Source organism: Balaenoptera borealis, assembly GCF_965194805.1.
Source record: "Balaenoptera borealis genome assembly, chromosome: 11".
NCBI classification, from domain to species: domain Eukaryota; kingdom Metazoa; phylum Chordata; class Mammalia; order Artiodactyla; family Balaenopteridae; genus Balaenoptera; species Balaenoptera borealis.
The window spans coordinates 89,362,631-89,387,828 of record NC_138868.1 but is presented as its reverse complement, the minus strand read 5'-3'; the positions used below and the strand labels follow the sequence as shown (position 1 = coordinate 89,387,828).

The 25,198-nt window shown below is 38.0% G+C and overlaps 1 protein-coding gene across 8 annotated transcripts in view; it reads right to left on the bottom strand.

Annotated features, from left to right (window-relative positions):
- The window catches only part of ALG9 (ALG9 alpha-1,2-mannosyltransferase), a 102,783-nt gene that overhangs the window by 42,644 nt on the left and 34,941 nt on the right, over positions 1–25,198 (bottom strand). Inside the window, exon 14 of one of the 8 annotated variants that reach the window (XM_082343501.1) lies at positions 22,795–24,145. The exons of the other annotated variants lie outside the window; for them this stretch is intronic. Coding sequence (XP_082199627.1) covers positions 24,083–24,145 — 63 coding nt within the window. The 3' untranslated portion in view covers positions 22,795–24,082. Of the gene's footprint in view, positions 1–22,794; positions 24,146–25,198 lie in introns of those variants that run through there. 8 annotated transcript variants of the gene reach the window in all.

Here is a 25,198-nt window from a genome sequence, read left to right as displayed (position 1 = left end):
AATGGACAAATCCTTGGAAAGGTACACTTTCCAAGACTGAACCAGGAAGAATTAAAAAATATAAACAGACTTATCACAAGTAATGAAATTGAAACTGTAATTAAAACTCTTCCAACAAACAAAAGTTCAGGACCAGATGGCTTCACAGGCGAATTCTATCAAACATTTAGAGAAGAGCTAACACCAATCCTTCTCAAACTCTTCCAAAAATTGCAGAGGGAGGAACACTCCCAAATTTGTTCTACAAAGCCACCATCACCCTGATACCAAAACCAGACAAAGAAATCACAAAAAAAGAAAATTACAGGCCAATATCACTGATGAACATAGAGGCAAAAATCCCGAACAAAATACTCGCAAAGAGAATCCAACAACACATTAAAAGGATCATACACCATGACGAAGTGGGATTTATCCGAGGAATGAAAGGATTCTTCAATATACGCAAATCAACCAATGTGATACACCATATTAACAAATTAAGGAATAAATACCATATGATCATCTCAATAGATGCAGAAAAAGCTTTTGACAAAATTCAACACCCACTTATGATAGAAACTCTCCAGAAAGTGGGCATAGAGGGAACCTACCTCAAGATAATAAAGCCCATATATGACAAACCCACAGCAAACATCATACTCAATGGTGAAAAACTGAAAGCACTTCCACTAAGATCAGGAACAAGACAAGGATGTCCACTCTCGCCACTCTTATTCAACATAGTTTTGGAAGTCCTAGCCACAGCAATCAGAGAAGAAAAAGAAACAAAAGGAATACAAACTGGAAAAGAAGTAAAACTGTCATTGTTTGCAGATGACATGATACTATACATAGAAAATCCTAAAGATGTCACCAGAAAACTACTAGAACTAATCAAGGAATTTGGTAAGGTTTCAGAATACAAAATTAAGAAATCTCTGGCATTCCTATACACTAACAACAAAAAATCAGAGAGAGAAATTAAGGAAACAATCCCATTTACCATCGCAACAAAAAGAATATAATACCTAGGAATAAACCTATCTAAAGAGGCAAAAGACTTGTACTCAGAAAACTATAAAACACTGATGAAAGAAATCAAAGATGACATAAACAGATGGAGAAATACACCATGTTCTTGGATTGGAAGATTCAATATTGTGAAAATGACTATACTACCCAAAGCAATCTACAGATTCAGTGCAATCCCTATCAAACTACCAATGGCATTCTTCACAAAATTAGAACAAAAATTTTTTAAATTTGTATGGAAAACAAAAGACCCCGAACAGCCAAAGCAATCTTGAGAAAGAAAAAGAGAGCTGGAGGAATCAGGCTCCATGACTTCAAACTATACTACAAAGCTACAGTAATCAAGACAGTATGGTACTGGCACAAAAACAGAAATATAGATCAATGGTAGAGGACAGAAAGCCCAGAGATAGAGTCACGCACATATGGTCACCTAATTTATGACAAAAGAGACAAGAACATACAATGGAGAAAAGATAGCCTCTTCAATAAGTGGTGCTGGGAAAACTGGACAGCTACATGTAAAAGAATGAAGTTAGAATACTACCTAACACCATACACAAAAATAAACTCAAAATGGATTAAAGACCTAAATGTAAGGCCAGACCCTATAAAACTCATAGAGGAAAACATAGGAAAAACGCTCTTTGACATAAACCACAGCAACACCTCTTTTGACCCACCTCCTAGAGTAATGAAAATAAAAAAATAAATAAACAAATAAGACCTAATGAAATTTAAAAGCTTTTGCACAGCAAAGGAAACCATAAACAAGACCAAAAGACAACCTTCAGAATGGGAGAAAATATTTACAAATGAAGAATGGACAAAGGATTAATCTCCAAAATATACAAACAGCTCATGCAGCTCAATATCAAAAAAACAAACAACCCAATTAAAAAATGGGTGGAAGACCTAAATAGACATTTCACCAAAGAAGACATATAGATGGCCAAGAGGCACATGAAAAGATGCTCAAGATCACTAATTATTAGAGAAATGCAAATCAAAACTACAATGAGGTATCACCTCACACCAGTCAGAATGGCCATCATCAAAAAATCTACAGACAATAAATGCTGGAGAGGGTGTGGAGAAAAGGGAACCCTCTTGCACTGCTGGTGGGAATGTAAATTGATACAGCCACTATGGAGAACAGTATAGAGATTCCTTAAAAAACTAAAAACAGAACTACCATATGACCCAGAAATCCCACTGGGTTTGCTGAGAAAACCGTAACTCAAAAGGACACATGTACCCAAATGTTCACTGCAACACTATTTACAATACCCAGGACATGGAAACAACCTGAATGTCCAACGACAGATGAATGGATAAAGATGTGGTACATATATACAATGGAATATTACTCAGCCATAAAAAGGAACGAAATTGGGTCATTTGTAGAGATGTGGATGGACCTACAATCTGTCATACAGAGTGAAGTAAGCCAGAAAGAGAAAAACAAATACTGTATATTAACGCATATATGTGGAATCCAGAAAAATGGTACAGATGAACCTATTCGTAGGGCAGGAATAGAGACGTAGATGTAGAGAACGGACATGTGGACACAGAGGGGAAAGGGGAGGGTGGGATGAATTGGGAGACTAGGTTTGACATATATATATTACCATGTGTAAAACAGATAGCTAGTGGGAACCTGCTGTATAGCACAGGGAGCTCAGCTCCGTGCTCTGTGATGACCTAGATGCGTCAGATGGGGTGGGGGGTGAGAGCGAGGTCCAAGAGGGAGGGGATATGGGGATATATGTATACATATAGCTGACTCACTTCATTGTACAGCAGAAACACAACACTGTAAAGAAATTTTACTCCAATAAAAAAAAGTACATAAAAATAAATAAATAAATAAATACATAAATAAATAAATAAATAAATAAATAAATAAATAAATAAAATTTTTTTAAATTAGAAGAGGAACTCTAAGTCAGAGGCCTAGACTCTGGTCTGGGCTCCATAATAAACTACCTGGGTGACTCACACTGATTTAAGTTTTTTATACCTCAACTTCTTCAGTAAAAAATAAGGATAATAGCATTTACCTCAAACAGTTGTAATGAGGATTAAATGAGATGATTCGTTTAAAAGAAACAAGGATAATACCATTTACCTCAAAGAGTTGTACTGAGGATTAAGTGAGATGATTCGTTTAAATAAAACTTGCAAACTATAAAGGACTACTATGCAAATAGCTGTAATATTAGAAGGAATCCTAATTAATTCTGTGAAATGTGGGAACTTGACTAATATAAAAGAACCTTGGAGCATTAGAGCCCATTAAAATGAATTATTCCTGTTTTCAACCTAGATTGGTGCTTACTGTCAATTCAAGTTATGCCCAATGTGTAGGACACAACAGTTACAATATTAACGACTCATAATCCTTGATTAGCACCTCCCCTAAATAGTATCAAAATGAATCTTCTGGGCTCAAAGAAATAGAAAAGAAACTTATGGTTACCAAAGGGAAGAGGGAGAGGGGAGGGACAAATTAGGAGTATGGGATTAACAGATAGAAACTACTACACATAAAATAGATAAGCAACAAGGCTTTACTGTATAGCACAGGGAATTATACCCATTATCTTGTAATAACCTATAATGGAATATAATCTGCAGAAACCCTGAATCACTATGCTGTACACCTGAAACAGATGCAATATTATAAACCAACTATACTTCAATTTAAAAAAACTGTAAAAGTCAATCTTCTGGGCATCATCAAAGCCTTTATTAAGTACCTATACTTAGGTGAATCCTAAAGCAGGGTATATAAAATTCCTGTAAGACACGTCTCTGTTTTTAAGCTTATCATTTAGGTCAGGAAATAATATTAGCACATATGAAATACAGAAAGTATTATAAGTAGAGTTCAGAGAGGAAGAAATCACTGGGGGCTACAGTAGGTGAAAAGCTTTCCTGGAGATGGTGGCAAATGTTAGAACAGAGAACAAAAGGCAGAAAGGAGCATGGTTTACAGGGGAAAGAGGTGGAGTATCTGCTTGTCCCAGGAGGTGTGTGTTGAGAAACAAAACTAGAGAGAGGCAGCCTGAGGACTGATAACCGAGGACCCAAATTAGGGGAATCTGGATGTTGTGCATCAGGAATCTACTCTAGGTTTTTTAACCAAGGAGTAATATAATTAAAAATGGGTCTCAGAATGAGGTCCGTATTGGCTATGCTGGGGAGGGTGGGGCAAGGAAGTGCTGGAGGAGAAGGCTGGAAGGACTCTAGTCACTATCACAGTATCCAGCTGTGAAGTGACCACACCTTGAAGCCCTATGGCAGGCAGAGCAAACAAAGGAAGCAGAAAGGGTAGATCTCAGGTCTATTTCAAAGGAAATCAATGACACCAAGATTTCTAATGCAGTGAACTGGGGAAAAGAAGGAATTGCAGTGAAGAATCAGTTTAGGTAAGATTGAGAAAAGATGATAATTGTGTTTCATCACCTGAGGTGGGAAGAAACATGGTGTATTCGAGGAACTGAAAGAAGACCCATGTGACTAGAATACTGAGTTAAGAATTTTCTTTCTTTTTTTAAAAATTTTTATTTATTTATTTATTTTTGGCTGTGTTGGGTCTTCGTTTCTGTGTGAGGGCTTTCTCCAGTTGCGGCGAGTGGGGGCCACTCTTCATCACGGTGCGCGGGCCTCTCACCATCGCGGCCTCTCCCGTTGTGGAGCACAGGCTCCAGATGCGCAGGCTCAGTAGTTGTGGCTCATGGGCTTAGTTGCTCCGCGGCATGTGGCATCTTCCCAGACCAGGGCACGAACCCGTGTCCCCTGCATTGGCAGGCAGATTCTCAACCACTGCACCACCAAGGAAGCCCCCTTCTTTTTTTTTTTTAATATTTATTTATTTATCTCTCTATCTAGATATCTATCTATCTGGCTGCACCAGGTCTTAGTCGCGGCACACAGGATCTTTTAGTTGCAGCATGCGGGATCTTTAGTTGTGGCACGAGGGACCTTTTAGTTGCAGCATGCAGGATCTTTAGTTGTGGCACGAGGGACCTTTTAGTTGCAGCATGCAGGATCTTTAGTTGCAGCAGAGGGATCTTTTAGTTGCGGCATGAGAGATCTAGTTCCCTGACCAGGGATCGAACCCGGGCCCCCTGCATTGGGAGCACGGAGTCTTAACCACTGGACCACCAGGAAAATCCGCTGAGTTAGAGTCTTCTGTTGCAACTGCCCGGAACACTCCCTGCTTCTACCTCAGAAATTCCTACTCACCCTTCAGATTTTAGCTAAAAATGATTTCCTAGGGAAGACTTCACTGTCCACTTAAACTAGGACAGGTCCCTAAATTACATGCTCTCATATCAACCAATACTTCTCCATTAAAACACTGCACAATTATAATTTATGAATCAATTGGGAAAACAGTAAATGCTATGGAAGCTGGAGCTCTATCTATCTCATTCATGCATGCATTCCAAAAACCTAGTACCTAGCATAGTACAAAGCACACGGTAGGTGCTAAGTAAATATATATTTAACAAATGTACACAAGAGTGCATGAATAAAAAAGTGAAAGATGAGGGAGGAAAAGGTGAAAGGGTAGGAAAAGAGAAGAAAGAACAGAGAGGAGCAGAAGACCCCAGATAAAGTTTGGGGAGATACCTAAAGTACTGGGCAGAAGAAAGTGGAAGAAGTAGGGTATGAAAAGACCCCTTAGAGAGGTCGTAGGAGAAGGATCAAAGAAGTACACTGTTTTGAAACTCGGGGAGAGTGGACTTCAAAAGCCACAGAAACGCTGTGGAGGAGGCTGAAGACTGAGAAAAAATAACAACAGGAATGGGTTTAACAGTTGTACCAAACTATAAATTTATTACAGCTTAGAATGTCGTGTGGGGACAAAGAAAGAACTAATAGTCTAACCTCCTTTTCTCAGTGACCTTCCCTGCTGTCTATCCAGCCGCCTGAGCCAAGCCCCCACAAGTCCTAAGGCAGGAAGGATGTGAACTTGCATTCATGCATCTATCAGTTGGAAACAACAATGACGCACATAGCTGTAAAAATAGAGATCTCTGGCAAGGGCCAACGTGAAGTTCAGGGAACATCACAGAGAAACCATCTCCATGTAGAAAACATCTTATTTCTCAAATGTCACTGAAAATTCTCTGGTAAACAAATGCAATAAAGAATCCTCTAAGAGTGTAAGGTGATAATGTGAAAGATCAATCGAAATCAATCGTCCTGTAACCTCCAAGGCAAGTGGGAGGACTGAAGCTGAAAAAACTGTTTAGACACTTTGCCCAGAGATAAGTAAAATTTGGTTCTAACTGAGGCTACCAAACAGCAACAACGGCTGACATACACTATGAATTTAATACTTAACTTTTAAGCAGTATTCAGGATGTCCTCTTTCTTTCCAAAACATGTAATACATTTTGATTCAGTACATGTCTTCATGTCCCTCTGTGAGCAACTGTAGAGGCCCAGGACTCCTTATAGCTGAGCATTCTAAGCTCTGTGAAGGCAGGGACTGAGTCCCTCTTGATCAACACTGTCTCCCTGGTGCCTGATACAGTACCTGGCACACAGCAGGCAGTCACGAAGTATTTGCTGGAGGAAAGAATGGTCACCAGCTGCATCAGGATGCTGGATAACTTCAAACACCAAAACTGAGACCAACTATCTGTAAGTGCCAAGAATTTCTTCCCTTAGCTTCTACCCCCAGGAGGACAATCTATTTCCTCCAAAATATATAATAAAGATCAAATCACATTGTGATGAATCTACTAAAAAGTCTCCAGCTATCAAAATGAGTTCAAGTTCCAGTAAACTGGCTACTAATTTTGAGTAAGGCTAGCTAATTCATCATAACAAGATTTGATTTACTTAGATATTTTATAGAATAAAAAAAATTAAAGTATGGGAGTTGCCTAGAAAAATCAACTTAAACAATTATTCTGGAATCCCACTACTGTGAACAGAATATGTAACTCCCTTCAGATCTATGAATGCATTCCTGCTCTTGGGAAGGGGATTAGAGAACACAAAGAACACAGAAAATGAACAGAAGAATCACATTTAAGAGTAAACCAAGGGGCTTCCCTGGTGGCGCAGTGGTTAAGAATCCGCCTGCCAATGCAGGGGACATGGGTTCGAGCCCTGGCCCAGGAAGATCCCACATGCCATGGAGCAACTAAGCCCGTGTGCCACAACTACTGAGCCCACGTGCCACAACTACTGAAGCCCACGTGCCTAGAGCCCATGCTCTGCAACAAGAGAAGCCACTGCAGTGAGAAGCCCATGCACCGCAACGAAGAATAGCTCCCACTCGCCGCAAATAGAGAAAGCCATGCACAGCAACAAAGAACCAAAGCAGCCAAAAATAAGTAAATAAAATAAATAAATTTATTAAAAAAAAAAAAAAAAAAAAAAAGAGTAAACCAGGGACTTACCTGGTAGTCCAGTGGTACAGAATCCACCTTACCATGCTGGGGACACGGGTTCAATCCCTCGTCAGGGAACTAAGATCCCACATGCCGCAGGGCAACTAAGCCCGTGTGCCACAACTACTGAGCTCGCACGCCCTGGAGCCTGCATGCCACAACTAGAGAAGAGAAAACCCGCATGCCACAACTAGAGAGAAGCCCGTGCACCGCACTAAAAGATCCCCATGCCTCAACAAAGATCTTGCATGCCGCAACTAAGACCCGACGCAGCCAAGAAAAAAAAAGAGTAAAGCAAAACTCCACATGGATACTCCTTGCTTATTCTCAATTCATAGACAAGATGTTAGAGACAACTAAGTCCAGTTCTGCAAGCTTGCAGAACTTTCTGCATGTAAAGAATTTCTCTGAGAAGATATCTTTTGACTCCGTTTTAGCCACCACGTTTCATTATAAAAAATATAAATGTATAAAGAAATCCTATTGTATATAATCCTACTATAATTAGATGTGGATTATGCCAGCAAGGAATCATAAAACAAACAAGTATTTGAAACAGCTAACTCTCTGAAATGACACCAATAGAAAAGCAGAATAATGCTCTGAACCCCTTGCCCCCAACTAAGAGCTCTTCTTATTTAAACCTGTCTAATATTACCATGCATGTCAAGAAATGGGACCTCTAAATACTCTACCTCTAGCTCTAGCTCTGTGATTTCGGGAAGTTCTTAACCTAGCCTCAGAGGTTTTACCATCTCTTCAAAGGGTTTAGACTACAAACCACTAAAATCCCTCTTAACCCTAAGGATCACTGTAGAGAAAATAATTTCATTATAATTGTAAATATACTCCACATTGCTGATTCTACTCTTCTCAAACTACTGCTGTTCATCATTAGATGTATTTTCATATTGAAAGACATCCCTATACTAGAGGTAACAAATACACAGGGTCTGCTTTTCATATTGCCAAGACATGGGCAATTAGGTCTATGTTACTACTAGCACTGAACATAGTTGAAGATACATATTTGTCAGGAATGGCAAAGGCAAAATGAGATCATTCAGTTCTCTGAACTCCTTAAATAGTCAAGGAGCTATTTAAAGCCAAGATATTATCATTGTTATTCTGACATTGTTAAATATGTAAAGGGTTAGGGAAATTTTGTGGGCTTGTGTGCTTGAAAAAATGTTAAATTTTTACAGAGCTTCTTCAATTCCAAGGGCTTTATCAACGTACAGGCGGGTGAATACCCAGGATAGTGGTAGTGCCACTCAATGAAGTCCAATCTACGTATCTCTTAGTTCTCAAGAACATATCTCAATATAAACAAACCTACTATTTTGTACAAAATGCATTTTCAGAAAACTGAGAAATCATGGGAGACTGTTTCTTTTGTTTTACAACAGCAAATTCAGGGTTTCTTCTGTAAATTTGATTTTTTTTTCCTTTGCCCGCCATGCGGCTTGTGGGATCTTAGTTCACCTACCAGGGATCGATCGATCCCAGGCCCTCAGCAGTGAAAGTGCCGAGTCCTAACCACTGGACCACCAGGGAATTCCCTGTAAATTTGATTTTTAAAATTATCAGTTTATATAAAGTATTTTAAGACTACATCTATAATATAGAATGAAGTTCATCAGTTTTTATGACTGAAGTCACTATCACTACCCTCTTTAAGAAAAGTCTATTAAGTGCCAAATTGGGGAAAAAAAGAAAAATAAATCACACAACTTTCAGAAAACTTCTACTTAAGTTGAGTCATATATACAAAAAGCTATACACCATTTTTGTCAAAAATTTCCATTTTTTCTTTAAGGTTTTTATATTGTCACTGTAATTTAAAAGAAGACCAGAGGAAGACAAACATATAGATAGATACCTACCCTTTAGGAGCTCACTACCTAAGATGGACAATACCAGATGAATAAACTTTAAATGGCATTCAGCCAAGAGAATAAAGCAATTATGCCAAAGTAGAAATAAAAAGTAACAGAAAGTTATTTAATCATCCAGAGTTGGCAAAACATGCTCACAAATTTTTCTATTATAATTTTCTCTGCTTAATCAGTTGATTGACATTATTATCCGTTCCTGGTATATATTTTGCGTTCCAAGAAGAAAAGAAGGTTTTTAAATTCAAGCCTTTCACAGTTGTTTTCATCACCCATTCAAAAGGAAATAAATTCAATAAATGAAGCTCTGCCTAGGTTAATATTTGCATCAACCTATGAAATTATATAACTTGTTCTGTACATGAATGTTGGGAAAACAGAGGTAGGGGAAACAGACTGGGAAAGGTGATAATTTTCTGGTGATTCTTATGCTGGGTTTCAATGGGTAACTTTGTTAGTTTACTTGAAATTCTGTGAATTCTCAAAATATTAATAGCAAAATATATTCAGGAGTAGGGGTTATTTATGTACTGTTGTTTCTACTAACATAGATAATTGAAGGGTGGCTATAAATGGATTTTTTTAAAGATTAAGATTTTTAGATTTTTTTAAAGGGAAATGGATGGTGCATAATTAATAGGGGATTGGAGAGGGTAAAGAACCATGGGAAAATCATGTCACAATAACAAAATAAAAAGAAATATAAGACGCTCTCCTTTGCTCAATCTGCAAGAACTCCTGTAGAAAACAAGATCTGTAGTTTGAAAAGTGGTTTGGCAGACTATCTGGAGGAAAGGCAGCAGAAAAGAGTGCATTACAGGAATAGCAAATGCTCACTCACAGGTGTAAGCGAGCCAGACAGGCCAGGTGGAAGAGACTAACTTATGTGAAGCAGCTGTGGCTCCCAGGCTTTGAATTAGAGTTTCTGTACATGACCCTGACTGGGGAGTTCAGAAGCATTCATGTGAAAACAGACCTAACATAGTTAAAAGAAAAGTAGAAAAGTATTCTATCTTCCTGCAATACATCAAACTTGATAGGGAACCAGCTAAGACACAAATCTGGCAAACACTAAGCTCTGCCAACTCACATCAGAAACAAACAACAGAAGAAAGCGACACTGTATCTTAAGTGACTCTGAGGTCACAGATAGTATACTGAAGGTCTTTGTAACCAAGAGACGATATTTTCAATTTCTGTCCAAGCTAAAGGTTGGGATTTTGGAAGAGAAAGATAAGGGAAGTGAACAGCAGGATATAAACAATGGAGTCAAATCACAGGACTGTATTTCTGAATTATGGCTTATAGACTAGTGAGTTCTTGGCAAGGGTCAGGATACATCTCACCAAGACCAGAGTGAATGTGCTTAGAAAAACTTCCAACTAAATAAAGAAAATTTTAAACTAAAATCTGAAGGAGGAAAAAAACACCCAGAGAAAATCATAAAATCAGACACTCTAGTCCAAAAGATGTGATATTAAAACACACACACACACACACACACACAGAAGGAAGAACTTCAGTTTCAGGAGAAAACAGAGAAGAGAATTAGAAATAAAAACCTATGGCCTCAAACATCAATGAAGCATTTAATCTAATATGTTAAAAGGTGACAAATAAAAAACCAGAGTAGGCAATTTTCCATATTCCTTCAGCTGAGTCCAGCTGAAAACCCTGGACATTATGCATGAAACAAATATAAGACAACTAGAAAGAGTAGATGAAAGAAGGCAGACTGGCTAGGAACCTCAGGACCCCAGGAACAATATTTTTAGACAATAACCACTCTACTCCAACAGTGATAATTAATTTTATGTGTCAACTTAGCTAGGCCACAATACCTAGATATCTGGCCAAACATCATTCTAGATGTTGGTATGAAGGTATTTTTAAGATTAGATTAACATTTAAATCAGCAGACTTTGAATAAAGCAAATTACCCCTCACAACGCGGGTGGGCCTCATCCAATCAGCTGAAGACCTTAAGAGAAAAAGAGGTATTCTCTCACCCCTCTAGGAAGAGAAAATTCTGTCTCCAGACTGCCTTCCAACTGGAGAAGCAACATCAATTCTTCCCTGGGTCTTCAGTCCACCAATCAACCCTGCAGATTTCAGACTTACCAGCTCCCACAACTGTGAGTCAATTCCTTCACTCAATCTCTAATACACACAAACACACACACACACACACACACATATGTACATGCATGCATACATATACACACATTCTACTGATCTCTGTTTCTCTTCAGAAACCTAACATACTGGCCAACACGCCATCAAAAACATGGCATTCCACACATACCTCTGACAGTAAATGTCCAGTGGAGAGCCCAGCTTTCCACCTTCATCAGGCTGTAAGAGGGACCGCTCCTCCCAGCATGGATGGTGTCAGAAAAGACCAAGTAGGGAGCTGGGCAGTAACAAGCTTCCCCTCTCCCTCACCACCCTGTGGCAACAGTGGAAACCATGCAGGCAGCCTGGACTCCCAGCTACCTGGCAGTAATGAGGCACCCCTCCTCTTACATGCTGAGGTGGTGTCAGAGAGGGCCTAGTGGAGAGTCAGGACTTTCACTACTGTCCAACAGTAATGAGGCCACCCCCCTCCAATGACATCAGTCGAGGCTATGTGGAGAGCAGTGACAAGGCACCCCTGCCCCTCTCAGCAAGGCGATATCGGTATAAGCCTAGTAGAGAGCATGAACTCTTGCTGCCATCCAGCAGTAACAAACACTCCTGTCCAGCTCCAGGTGTCAATGGAGGCCAAGTGGGGAACCTGGACTTCCATCCCCATCTGGCAGTAACAAGGCAACACACCCGTTCTCCCATCACTGTAGGGTCAGAGGAAGTTGGCTAAAACAGAAGCTTTAAATAAGATCCAGAGTTTCATAATACTCAAAATGTCCAGGTTTCAATGAAAGGAAGATCTCAAGACATGACAAATGACAACAAACAAACTCCAACATAGAAATGACAGAGATGTTAAAATTATCTAACAAAGATTTTAAAGCCACCATGATAAAAATGCTTCAATGAGCAATCACAAACATGCTGAAACAAAAGAATAGAAAGTCACAGCAGTGCACCTGAAACTATCACAATGTTGTTAGTCGGCTATATTCCAATATAAAATAAAAAGTTAAAAAAAAAAAAAAGTCACAGCAAAGAAACAGAGGAAGTAAAGAAGAACCAAATGGAAATTTTAGAAATAAAAAGGACAAGAACTGAAATTAAAAGCTCAGTACATGTGTTAAACAGCAGAACAGACGAATCAGAGGAAAGAAAAAAAAAAAGGTCATGAAGAACCTAGGGGTAAGACGGGAATAAAGACACAGACCTACTAGAGAATGGACTTGAGGATATGGGGAGGGGGAAGGGTAAGCTGTGACAAAGTGAGAGAGTGGCATGGACATATATACACTACCAAACGTAAAATAGATAGCTAGTGGGAAGCAGCCGCACAGCACAGGGAGATCAGCTCGGTGGTTTGTGACCACCTAGAGGGGTGGGATAGGGAGGGTGCGAGGGAGACGCAAGAGGGAGGAGATATGGGGATATATGTATATGTATAGCTGATTCACTTTGTTATAAAGCAGAAACTAACACACCATTGTAAAGCAATTATACTCCAATAAAGATGTTAAAAAAAAAAGAAAACAGAATAATAAAATTATATAATCTGAATAACAGAAAGAAAAAGGACTAGAGAAAAAAACAAGGAGAAGAGAGCTTCAGGAGCCTGTGGAACTGTAACGGAAGAGCTAACACTAAAGTCATTGAGTCCCAGAAGGACAGAAGAAGGAGGGAAGGGCTGAAAAAGTACTAAAATAATGGCCGCAAGCTTCCCAAATTTGGCAAGAGACTTAAACTTATGGAATCAAGAAGCTGAGTGAACCCCAAACAGACTAAACGCAAAGAAATACACTCTAAGACATATCATAATTCAACTTCTATAAACTAAAAACAAAGAAAACCTCTTGAAAGTAGCCAGAGAAAAATGACACCTCACCTACAGGGGAGAAACAAGTAGGGTGACAACAGATTGCTCATCAGAAACCATGGAAGTCAGAGGAAGGGGCATAATATTTTTCAAGTGTTAAATGAAAAAAAATTGTCAACCAGAATTCCATATCAAGGGGAAAGCAAAACATTTCCAGATGCACACTGGTCAGAATGGTCATCATCAAAAAGTCTACAAATAATAAATGCTGGAGAGGGTGTGAAGAAAAGGGAACCCTCCTGCACTCTTGGTGGAAATGTAAATTGGTACAGCCACTATGGAGAACAGTATGGAGGTTCCTTAAAAAACTAAAAGTAGAATACCATAGGATCCAGCAATTCCACTCCTGGGCATGTATCTGGAAAAGATGAAAACTCTAATTCAGAAAGATACATGCACCCCAGTGTTCACAGCAGCACCACCTACAATAGCCAAGAAATGGAAACAACCTAAATGCCCGTTGACAGCTGAATGGATAAAGAAGATGTGGCATATATATTTATTCAATGGAATATTACTCAGCCATAAAAAAGAATGAAGTAATGCCACTTGTAGCAACATGGATGGATCTAAAGATTATCATACTACCTGCAGTAAGTCAGACAGAGAAAGACAAATATCATTATTATATCACTTACATGTGGAATCTAAAAAATGATACAAATGAACTTATTTACAAGACAGAAATAGACTCACAGACATTGAAAACAAACTTACGGTTACCAAAGGGGAAAAGGGTAGGGAGGGATAAATTAGGAGTTTGGGATTAACAGATATGCATACTATATATAAAATAGATAAACCATCAGGACCTATTGTGTAGCACAGGGAACTATATTCAACATCTTGTAATGATCTATAACGGAAAAGAATCTGAAATATATATGTGTATAACTGAATCACTTTGCTGTACACCTGAAACTAACGAAACATTGTAAATTAATTATACTCCAATTAAAAAAAAAAGACATTCCCAGATGAAGGAAAACCAAGAAAACATGTTGTTAGCAAACCTACCCTGAAAGAATGGCTATAGGAATTCGTGAAACAAAATGGAGATGATAAAAGAAGAAATCACATAAGATAAGGAAGGAAGAAAGAACAGAAAGAGTAAGGATATGGATGAAAATCATAGATTTTCCTTCTCTTGAGTTTTCTAAATTATGTTTAGAGGTTGAAGCAAATATTATAACATGTTTCAAAGTGGTTCTCAATATACACAGAGGAAATATTTAAGACAATTATAAACAGGGGAGGGTAAAGGAATGCAAAAGGAGGTATGATCTCTACACATCACTTGAACTGGTACAGCCAATCTGGAAAACAGCTTGCCAGTTCCTGAAAACACTAAACATATACCTACCATATGAGCCAGCAATCACATTCTGGGGCATCTATCCCAGAGAAATTAAAATGTATATCCACACAAAAACCTGTACACAGAGATTTATAACAGCTTTATTTGTAGGAGCCAAAAATTGGAAACAACCAAAATGTCTTTCAATAGGTAAATGGCTAAACAAACTCTAGTATATTGATACCACCAAATACCACTCAGAAATACAGAGGAACAAACTACTGACACAGTATGGATGGATTTCAAGAGTATTATGCTGAGGGGGAAAAGGTAATTTCAAAGGTAACACACTACATAATTCCATTTATATAAAATTCTCAAAATAACAAAATTACAGAGATGGAGAACAAATTAGCAGTTGCCAGGGGTTAGGGATGGTGAAGGTGCGCTGTAACTAGGAAGGAGTAGTACAAAGATGATCCTTGTGGTGCTGGAAGAGTTCTGTACCTTGATTGCAGTGGTGGTTCCATGAATCTATACATGTGATAAAACGGCACAGAACTGTACTAATGCCAATTTCTTGGTTTTGGAATTATACTAGAGGTACACTGGGGGAAACTGCATGAAGGGTACATGTACCCTTCTCTGTACTGTCTTTGTAACTTCCTGTGAATCTGTAATTATTTCAAAATAAAAAGTCTTTTAAAATGAAAATAAAGCAGCAAGGAGCCTCAAGATCTGGGGGGATGGTATATGTGACTGAACTATTTAACTTCTATCTATGAGAAGGGTATATCATTCTCAAAACAAACTCAAATAATATAAACTGAATGGCCGAAACTCATGAAAATCCTTCAACATGAGAGTAGAAATGCAGAGGACTGAACATGTTGATGAGACTTGAAAGAGAAATAATAGAAACAATATTAATCAAAAGAAAATATCAACCTTGTTTTCTAAAAAATAAACTAACCAGTCTTGTAGTAAGTGCTACGATATTAAGGCAATAAATAATACGAATCTTTTCAGTGGTTTGGCATCTTGGTAGGTAACATAAACCTATTTAGTTCTATTCCTTACTAAAGGCAGGCAGAGACAGCTATAGAAATCCGGGTTTTTGGTAATTTAAGGATCTCACTATTAAAACAAGAGGAAGCAGAAGCATTTATTTCTTTCAGTCTGGCATCTGTTAATGAATACTGAAAAGGTTCATTCAATTAGTATCTGTCAGTGCTGGGCCATGTGGGTGATGCAACGATGGAAAGGACATGATCTCTGCCCTCCAGGGGCTTGTAACCTAGTACACTAACTGGACTATATCCAGACCTTGAAGAATGACAGTGCTTGAATCCTAGTTAGTCTAAATTTCTACTATTATCAGGGTCTGGGGAGGCCTCTCTTCAGTTCAAGAAGACTAAATGAAGGGCTATTTGAGTATTTTAGTTAAATTTTTTAAATGATCTGCTGTGTATAAGCCCTATGTGAGTGAGGTACTGTGGAGGTACGTGAACTCTTGTCCTTAAATGTATAATTTATCAGAGAACACAGTCACACACATAGATAATGAGAATAAATGAAACAGGGAAGTAAGAAGTAAAAAATGCTCTGCCCAATTACTTAAAATCCAGAAACTTCAAACCATTTCTTTTCCCCTGAACACTCGATGTTTTTTCATATTTCAAGGCTTTGCATGTGCTGTTCCCTTTGACGGAAATGTACACTTTCCTTCCTTTGCCAGAGAACTCTCAATCTTCCTCTAAGACCCAGCTCCCCTGCCACCTCTTATGTGAAGCTGCCCCCAAATAGAGAAGTAGGAAGAGTCCTTCCTACATTCTCTGTGCTCCCACAGCATACTATGGTACTCATTATACTACTGAATAATATTTTAGAACCGTCTCTCCTACTAAACTCTGAGGGGAAGATTTATGTTTTTTTCTAAATTCATCTTTAGGTCTATCAAAATAATGTATGTGCATAGTTCAAAATTTAAGTAGTACAAGAAGCTTATTATGAAAAACAGCAGTACACTCTTATTCCCTGGTCCCACTTCCCAGAGGCAACAACTCACAACTCTTTCAATGTTTTCTTCTGGTAGTTCTTGATGTTTCAACTATCAAATAATAATACATGCTGACTTCTTTTGGTACTTAGTACATCTTGGTATGAATCATTTCTCATTCATCATTTTAGGTACACTTCGTGGGGTCTTTCAATCTGAAAAGCAATGTCCTTCAGTTCTTGGGGAATTTTCTCACATTATTTCTTGGGGAATTTTCTTTTCTCCATTTCACTTGTTCTCTCTTTCTGGACCTCCTATTAGCTAGATGCTGGATTCTCTGATCTTTTTTCCTTTTCCTATTTTCTTTCTCTTTGGTTTTTTGTTGTTTTTGTATTGTTACTGTATGGAAGATTTCTTCAACTTTGTCCTCTAATCATGCTATTGATTTTTAAAATCTCTATTATCTTGTTTTTCATTTCTAGGAACTCTTATTTTCTGATTGTTCCCTTCTCAAAACATATGTTTTTGTTTTATGGTCCCCAAACTTTTCTCTTAACCTATCAGGGAACACTAATTATAGAAGTTAAAATTTTTTTTTCTGGTTCTTACATTGTTTTCCAAATTCCTTTCTATCCCCATAAATTTTTTCTTTCCTTTTTTACTTGTTAGGGACTTTTCTTAAATGACAGGAGACTATGTTTTTTGTCACTTTGCATCTTCAGCACATAGTCTAGAACAATAAAAAGTTAAATAATGAGTGGACGAATAAACAAAGAAGGAACAAAATAAGAAACATTTAAAAATAATTAAGAATAAAAAGATGACAAAAGATTGGAGATTACTGTTATTGTGCTGATAAGCTTTACAGGTCATTGTCTTTTTAGCCAGTGCTCTAGGACTGCTGGTGATGCACCTGCCAACAGGTGGTCTCCGGCACTCACTGGATGGACAAGGCCTTTTGTCCAAACCGCAACAAGAGGCAAACTATTTAATTTTATTTAAATTTTTATATAATTCTTTAACTCCCCTCTTGTCTGGAAGAATTGAACATATTACTTTATATAGTTTCTTTGTCACAGCAACATCTTCTTTTAGTTTTAGATTTAAAAAAATTTTTTTTTCCTCATAGCTTGCAAGAGGTAAACCAAATTTATTTCTTTGAAGCAATCTAGATCTAGTTTGCAGGAAGAGCAGCAAAAGTAGTCTTAGATATAATGACTGAAATGACTTAAGAGGCCAGAAGGCTAAGAGGCAAAAATTACTTAATAGAAAATCTCTCTCTCAATTTTGAGTTGACAGTTCTTGTGCTCAAAGACAAAAACCTGAGGTCAGTTGACTGCATGCCGAGTATTGTTTGTAAAGCCTACCAGAGATCTTAGTAGTTTCAAAGATTTGATATCTATAGTAATCTATAGATATCTATGGTAATTTTTTTTTAATTATGAAAGTAAAATATGATTTACTATAAAAATATTTTTTAAATGCATTTTAAAAATCACCTATAATCCTACCAGCCAAAGAAAATCAACATCAACCTGTTAGTTTATGTTCCAGGCTTTTTTCTTTGGAGATAAAGATTTTTCTTCATAGACTCTGGATCATGCTATATATTCTATTTTACTGTGACTATTTATAGTTTGAGATTTCTCAGTTTGACTCCCTGGTAAAACCAAGTGACTACTGCCCCTTAGTTCTAAGAGAATCAGAAAGAATAGTTTCTTCTCTCAGTTTTATCAATGTCTCAGTGCAAAATCTGAGACCACACTCCATAACCACATCATATACAATTCAAAAATCAAAAGGCTGGATTTAAATTTAACTTAAATTGTAACCAAATAGCTCATTTTTTTGTTTCTTCAGATTTAATCATTCTTTCTTGCATCAAAAATAACAAAATTGTAGGGTGACATTAACACATGATCGTGAAACAAATATGTGTTTCATTTCATTAGTCACAGGCTACATATCAACCAGCTGTCGAAGCTAAAAATATGTCTTAGTATAAAATTTTGTAAAATACAAGCATTTAAGACTCACTTTGAAAGAAATGTGACTTCTTTCAGTTTCTAACAATCCACTAGAAGCTTTGAAGAAGAAAAAATCAGCACCTCTAAACCAAAAGAAAAAGAAAGGTGGTGGGAGGGGAATTCAAATGAATTTACTGATAACCGATATCACATTGTTTACATCTTATCAGGAAGATGTAAGGATGTTACATATTAAGGATGACAATTTAATGCCACCTCAGATGTAAACAAAAATATAGACTCTAAAAAGAAAATTAAAGGCCTGAGACAGAGATCAAGACATCAGTAATAAAAGGTGTGTGTTTTGTTGGGGGAGGAGTGGGCCAAGGGGATTGGGCAATAATAAATATTCTCACAGCTTTTCCTCTTCAGCTGTGGCAGAGATTCTGCCAGGGATAGAGTCTGCAGCCATGTCTTCTCAACTCTCAAACATCACACTCAGGTAGCATGACACAGATACTCATCTCCTCTGGGACAGAAACAGCAGACAGACTTCCATCTCTGGTCATGAGGTCATGTGGCCCAGAAATCATGTTTCAAGATAAGGTTTGCCAGTGTGAAATATTTGATTACAAAACAGGACCAGCTGAAATCTAAACACTGCCAACTGGATTTCAGATGTAGTTACAGCAAATTAGAGAGATGCAAACCTATTTCAAGGGTCTCAGAAACTCATAAAATCATATAAGAATAAAATATACTTCACTGAATTCCAGAAAAGAATCATAAGCTCTCCTAACTCCCAGCGCAGTGCTCTTGCCACTACATCATTGTGCCAGGCATCAATATTATCCTATGACAGTCCCTTCTTTTTGAAATAGGAACACTGGGGCGTAGGAGGAAACATCTGATAGGGAAAGATTTCAAGTATTTTTCGGGATTTTCATTTGATATATACTAATATTAAATTTTAAAAAGTAGTTGTCACCCAGAGGCATAGGCTGTCGTATAGTTTTATTGTCTCCCATAAAGCCTTGCTCAATACATATTTATTGAATGAATCTTTAAATTCACAAGTAAAAGTTTACTGCACTATAAAAATGTAAACTCACAGGTAAAAATTTGGGGTCATTCAATCACTAAAGATCATGAAAACATCACTTCATTTCTAAATGCCAATACAATCGATACTAGTGAATTAATTTGAAAGAAGCATTTTGAACAGCCTTAACTTAAATTCAGAGTGGATTCCAATCTTATTCTACTGCACATATTACAGCAATTTTAATCTGCTTGCTCTGCTACTCAAGGCTAATAACAATTAGTAAGGCTATCTGTAGGGCAATTAATTTTCTCCTCGAATAAGGACTTCCAGTAAGGGTAGGAGAAATGATTAAAAGAGAGAAAAAGAAGAAAGAGAGAAAAAAGAAAAGGGAGTAGACCCCAATCACTTCTTTTGATTACTACATAAAGTACCTGGCATACATGTAATAGAGCTCTAGAAATGGAAAGTAACTTCTTAAAAAAGTAATGCTCAGACTTCCCTGGTGGTGCAGTGGTTAAGAATCCACATGCTAATGCAGGGAACACAGGTTCGAGCCCTGGTCCGGGAAGATCCCACATGCTGCGGAGCAACTAAGCCCATCACAACTACTGAGCCTACGCTCTAGAGCCCGCGAGCCACAACTACTGAAGCCCGCGTGCCTACAGCCCGTGCTCCGCAACGAGAAGCCACCGCAATGAGAAGCCTGCGCACCACAACGAAGAGTAGCCCCTGCTCACCACAACTAGAGAAAGCCCGCGTGCAGCAACGAAGACCCAACGCAGCCAAAAATAAAGTAATGCTCAACCACTTGATGTCCATTGAGCCCTGTTACATGAAAGAACAATTAACCATTGCATGAAAACATATATTCAAGTGATACACCACATGGTATAAACTTGGAAGTAAGAGGAGGCGTGAAAAGAATATTGGAGAATCCTGAAACCAAGTTTCTTATCCTAGGACTAACCTTTGTCAGGTTACCACCTCTCTGAGCCTCAATTTTTTCACCCATAAAAAGAAGAGATCATAAACTTTATGATACCTTAAGTTCCCTTCCAAAACCATAATTCTTCCCATTGGTTAAATGGTAAAGGCAGGGATAAAGAAGAAAAAGAATATACAGTCAGTTCTATTGTAACACTTGTTTTGAAAATGCAAATTTGTTCCAACGCAACTGATATATTAGGGAACAATGTGAGCATAATTCAATTTCTGTGTTTGCTTATGTGTCATTTAATCCACAAGAAAAACTAGATGAATCCAGAAAATTACACCCAGTTGAACCAATCAGCCCAGAAATAAACAAAGTGCATACAAGCCCACACTCAAGTATCTCCCAGCTTCTTCCGTTCACTGCCTGCTATGGGCCACACCCATTCACATCATCAATATTTGGTATTACAGCTTTCTGTCATGTTTCAAATAACTCTTATTTCACAAGCTGCAGCCCTCCCAATGCCACTTCAAGAAACAACCTGAGGTCTTCTTCAAGGTAAACTGCCATATTATTGTAGCATTTATGTACTTTTCGCCATTTAACATATATAAAACTATGCCACTGTTTTTATTAGGTTCCTATCTTTTTTATGTGTCACTGACAAAGTTTGTGAGTATTGTGTCCCTAACTCCATTTTTCCCACAAGCCTTGTGGTTTTCCACACAGTTATCTTTAGCAATTGTATATCACGTTATAGCAGAACTGACTATATTACTATTTGAGAAAAAAATTAATCAATGACCAGTTTTATTTTTCCAAAGGTAACAGATGGACAAGCTTCCTGAAAATCTGCTTAAGCATTAAGTCAAAGTCAGGGAAAAGTCTTTATCTGTAAGATCCCTCCTGAACGCGTGTTTTTTACCCCAAACTCCACCCACTGACTAAGTAGCTCCCACATCAGACACCAGATTTGGAAACAGAAGGTTATCATTCACCTTGAAACAGTGAACAAAAATTTGGATTTGTCAAGAAGTAAAGAGGAGACACTGAATGTATCTTCTAAATTCAGACCTTGATTCTGGCAGAAAGTCTTGGCAGGTACCATTGAATAATACCACCTGTTCAACAGCTACTCAGTATCTATCATGAAAGAATATGCAGCAAAAAAATATTATTGCTGCAGTATGGTTATAACAATACAGTAGAAACCAACAGCCTTTACAAACACTCACTCCTAATTCTTGATAAACTCAGAGGTAAAAGAGCATAGGGAAATACAGGAGGTCATGCATGTTTCTTAGTTTCCACTCAGACTAGAAATAGGAGACAGATCACATCATTTAGCATTGAAGCCAAGAGTTGGCTAAAACCTGTCACTCAGAACCAAAGGGCAAATAAAAATAATGCTGCTATTTAGCATGCTCAGGAAAGACAGAGAACATAATTATTTTGCCTTTTTGAATGAACCCATACTTAAAACCAGGACTGATACCAGAAGTAACAAACATAAATGTACTACAACGTGTGCTCTCACATTTCGGGCAAAATTATTTGGTCACTACAGTCTTGATCCTGGCACCATTTCTTAAAGAACTACGTTATTTTTCAAAATAATTGAGATTTTTATTTACATACATATGCACATATGAATGCAAGAGAAAAAAGTGAAAGAAAAAACCGCCAAAATGGTAACAGTGGTTTAATATTTGGGTAATTTGATTATAGCTGATTTTGTTTTGATAGCTTTCATTATTTTACACAAGTGTTAATTACTTTTATCATCAAAGAAAAACAAATACCTTTTAAACAGTTAACTGAAAGAAATTAATCCCTGATCATAGTTTGTGTAGAATTCACAGTAAGCCATCAAGTGTCTCTTCTACTTTCCAAAGTGTCAAAGGTGAGTGGACTGGATTTGAAGGGCACTTCCCCCACCATGCAGGAAAATCCAAAGAGAGAAAGGTGTATGAGCACAGTGAGAGACACTACACACTCAGAATACATATAGGACCTGTTTGTCCCTGCTTTTACCAGCCAGCATTTTGGTGACTCCTATAGGTATTCTAGAAAATCTTCTCCTTTTGGGTAAAGCTAATATAGTCACTTAAATTTAACAGTATCTGGTAGTGGAGAACATGGAAATATGATCTAACCAGAGACAACGTGCGACCAAAGCTTAAGAAATGTACAACAGGCCACTGTAGATTTTTTTAAATTGAAGTATAGATGATTTACAATATTTTATTAGTTTCAGGTGTATAGCATAGTGATTCTGTTTTTTCTTTGTAGATTATATTCCATTATAGTTTATTACAAGGTATTGGATATAATTCCCTGTGCTATACAGTAAATCCTTGTTGCTTATTTATAAATAGTAGTTTGTATCTGTTAATCCCATACTCCTAATTTGTCCCTCCCCACCCCCACTTTCCTCTTTGGTAACTATAAGTTTGTTTTCTACGTCTGTGAGTCTATTTCTGTTTTTGTATTCATTTGTATTATTTTTAAGATTCTACATATAAGTGATATCATATAGTATTTGTCTTTCTCTGTCTGATTCACTTTACTAAGCATAATATTCTCTAGATCCATCCATGTTGCTGCAAATGGCAATATTTGGATGTGTGTGTGTGTGTGTGTGTGTGTGTGTGTGTGTGTGTGTGTACCACATTTCCTTAAGCCAACTGTCTGTTGATGGGCACCTGGGTTGTTTCCATACCTTGGCTGTTTGTAAATAGTGCACTGGGGTGCATGTATCTTTTCAAATTAGCGTTTCTGTGTTTTCCGGATATATACCCAGGAATGGGATTGCTGGATCATATGGTAAGTCAATTTTTAATTTTTTAAGGAAGCTTCATACTGTTTTCCATAGTGGCTGCACCAATTTACATTCCCACTAACAGTGTAGGAGGACTCCCTTTTCTCCACACTCTCTCCAGCATTTATTATTTGTAGACTTTTTTTTTTCAGACTGCATTAGGTCTTCGTTGCTGCACGTGGGCTTTCTCTAGTTGCGGCAAGTGGTGGCTACTCTTCCTTGCGGTGTGCAGGCTTCTCATTGCAGTAGCTTCTCTTGTTGCGGAGCACGGGCACTAGGCGTGCAGGCTTCAGTAGTTGTGGCTCGCGGGCTCTAGAGCACAGGCTCAGTAGTTGTGGGGCACGGGCTTAGCTGCTCCACGGCATGTGGGATCTTCCCGGGCCAGCACTCGAACCCGTGTCCCCTGCACTGGCAGGCAGATTCTTAACTACTGCGCCACCAGGGAAGTCCCATTTGTAGACTTTTTGATGATGGCCATTCTGACTGGTGTGAGGTGATACCTCACTGTGGTTTTGATTTGCATTTCTCTAATAATTAGCGATGCTGAGCTTTTTTCATGTGCCTGTAAGCCACTGAAGATTTTATAGCCAGCTTTCTCTCAACATCACTATCTCAACAATGATAAATATTCATCTCTCAAGTCAGAAAGCATGTACAGGCTAACTACTAGATATACAGCACTATCCTAGCCACTATGGTGAATACAAAAGAAATAAGGTGCAGTCATTCTCTCCATAGCATTCACAATCTGATAGTGAAAAATATGACATACACATCAGAAATATTTAAATAGCATAAGACAACAAAATTAAATGGCTAAATGAGCTATACAGATAAATATTTAAGGCATTTAAAGAAGGACACTGCTCACTGTGGACTTAAATAGTTGGGAAAGGCTTCAGAGAGAAAGAGTTTTGATAGTATAAGAAGGTAGACAAGGGAAGTCCAGGCACTGTCACCAAGATAAGCAAAGTCACTGGGATAGAAAAACACTGAGTCTGGACAGACTGTAATAAAAATCAAGTTGGGGAGCAATAAAATTAATCCATCAAATACACCATTATCAAATTAAGAACATATGTGGGAAAATCTATGTACCAGACACTATGCTATATATGACAGAGAGATATGATATCCAATCTCCTATTATTTCTTCCAAAAGTAGGTATGGTTATTCCCACTTCACAGACAGAAACTGAAATTAGTTAAACACAGATGTTAACTAATTTGCCCAATGTCATCAAGGTAGGCAACAGAGTTGGGACTAGAATTCAGGCCTACTTGACTCCAAAGTCCATGCTCTTTTTTTTTTACTACCCTATACTATCTCTTCCCAAAATACAGCTGTGACTACAGCACTCTGAATTTATTATATCTTCCCCCTATCACAGTGTATTCTCCTACCCTTTTGACTATCCAGTGTCCCCATGGTGATCCCCTGTACATCACAGCCTGCTCTCAGGACAGTATCTACAGCTAAAATAAAAATGACTAACAACAGAACATACTGCCCAGGGGTATTGTCACTGTTACAGGAATCAGAGGCTTAAGTTAGAAGGAAGCTCCAAGATAAGTCACTTAGTGGAATATATGTGTCACCTTCTCAGGGAGCCAAGCCAAGTATGTATTTTATCATGTCCATTTTCATAGCTTATAAGCGAAAGCTCACACAGTAAGAATCTCACTCATAAACCCTGAGGGTCTCCGTGAAGTCTAACCTGCCCCAATCCGGGAGACAAAAAGCCAGCTGTGGCTGCAGGTTTGCTTTGGAAGAGAACTGAAAGTCCTGACATTTCACTTT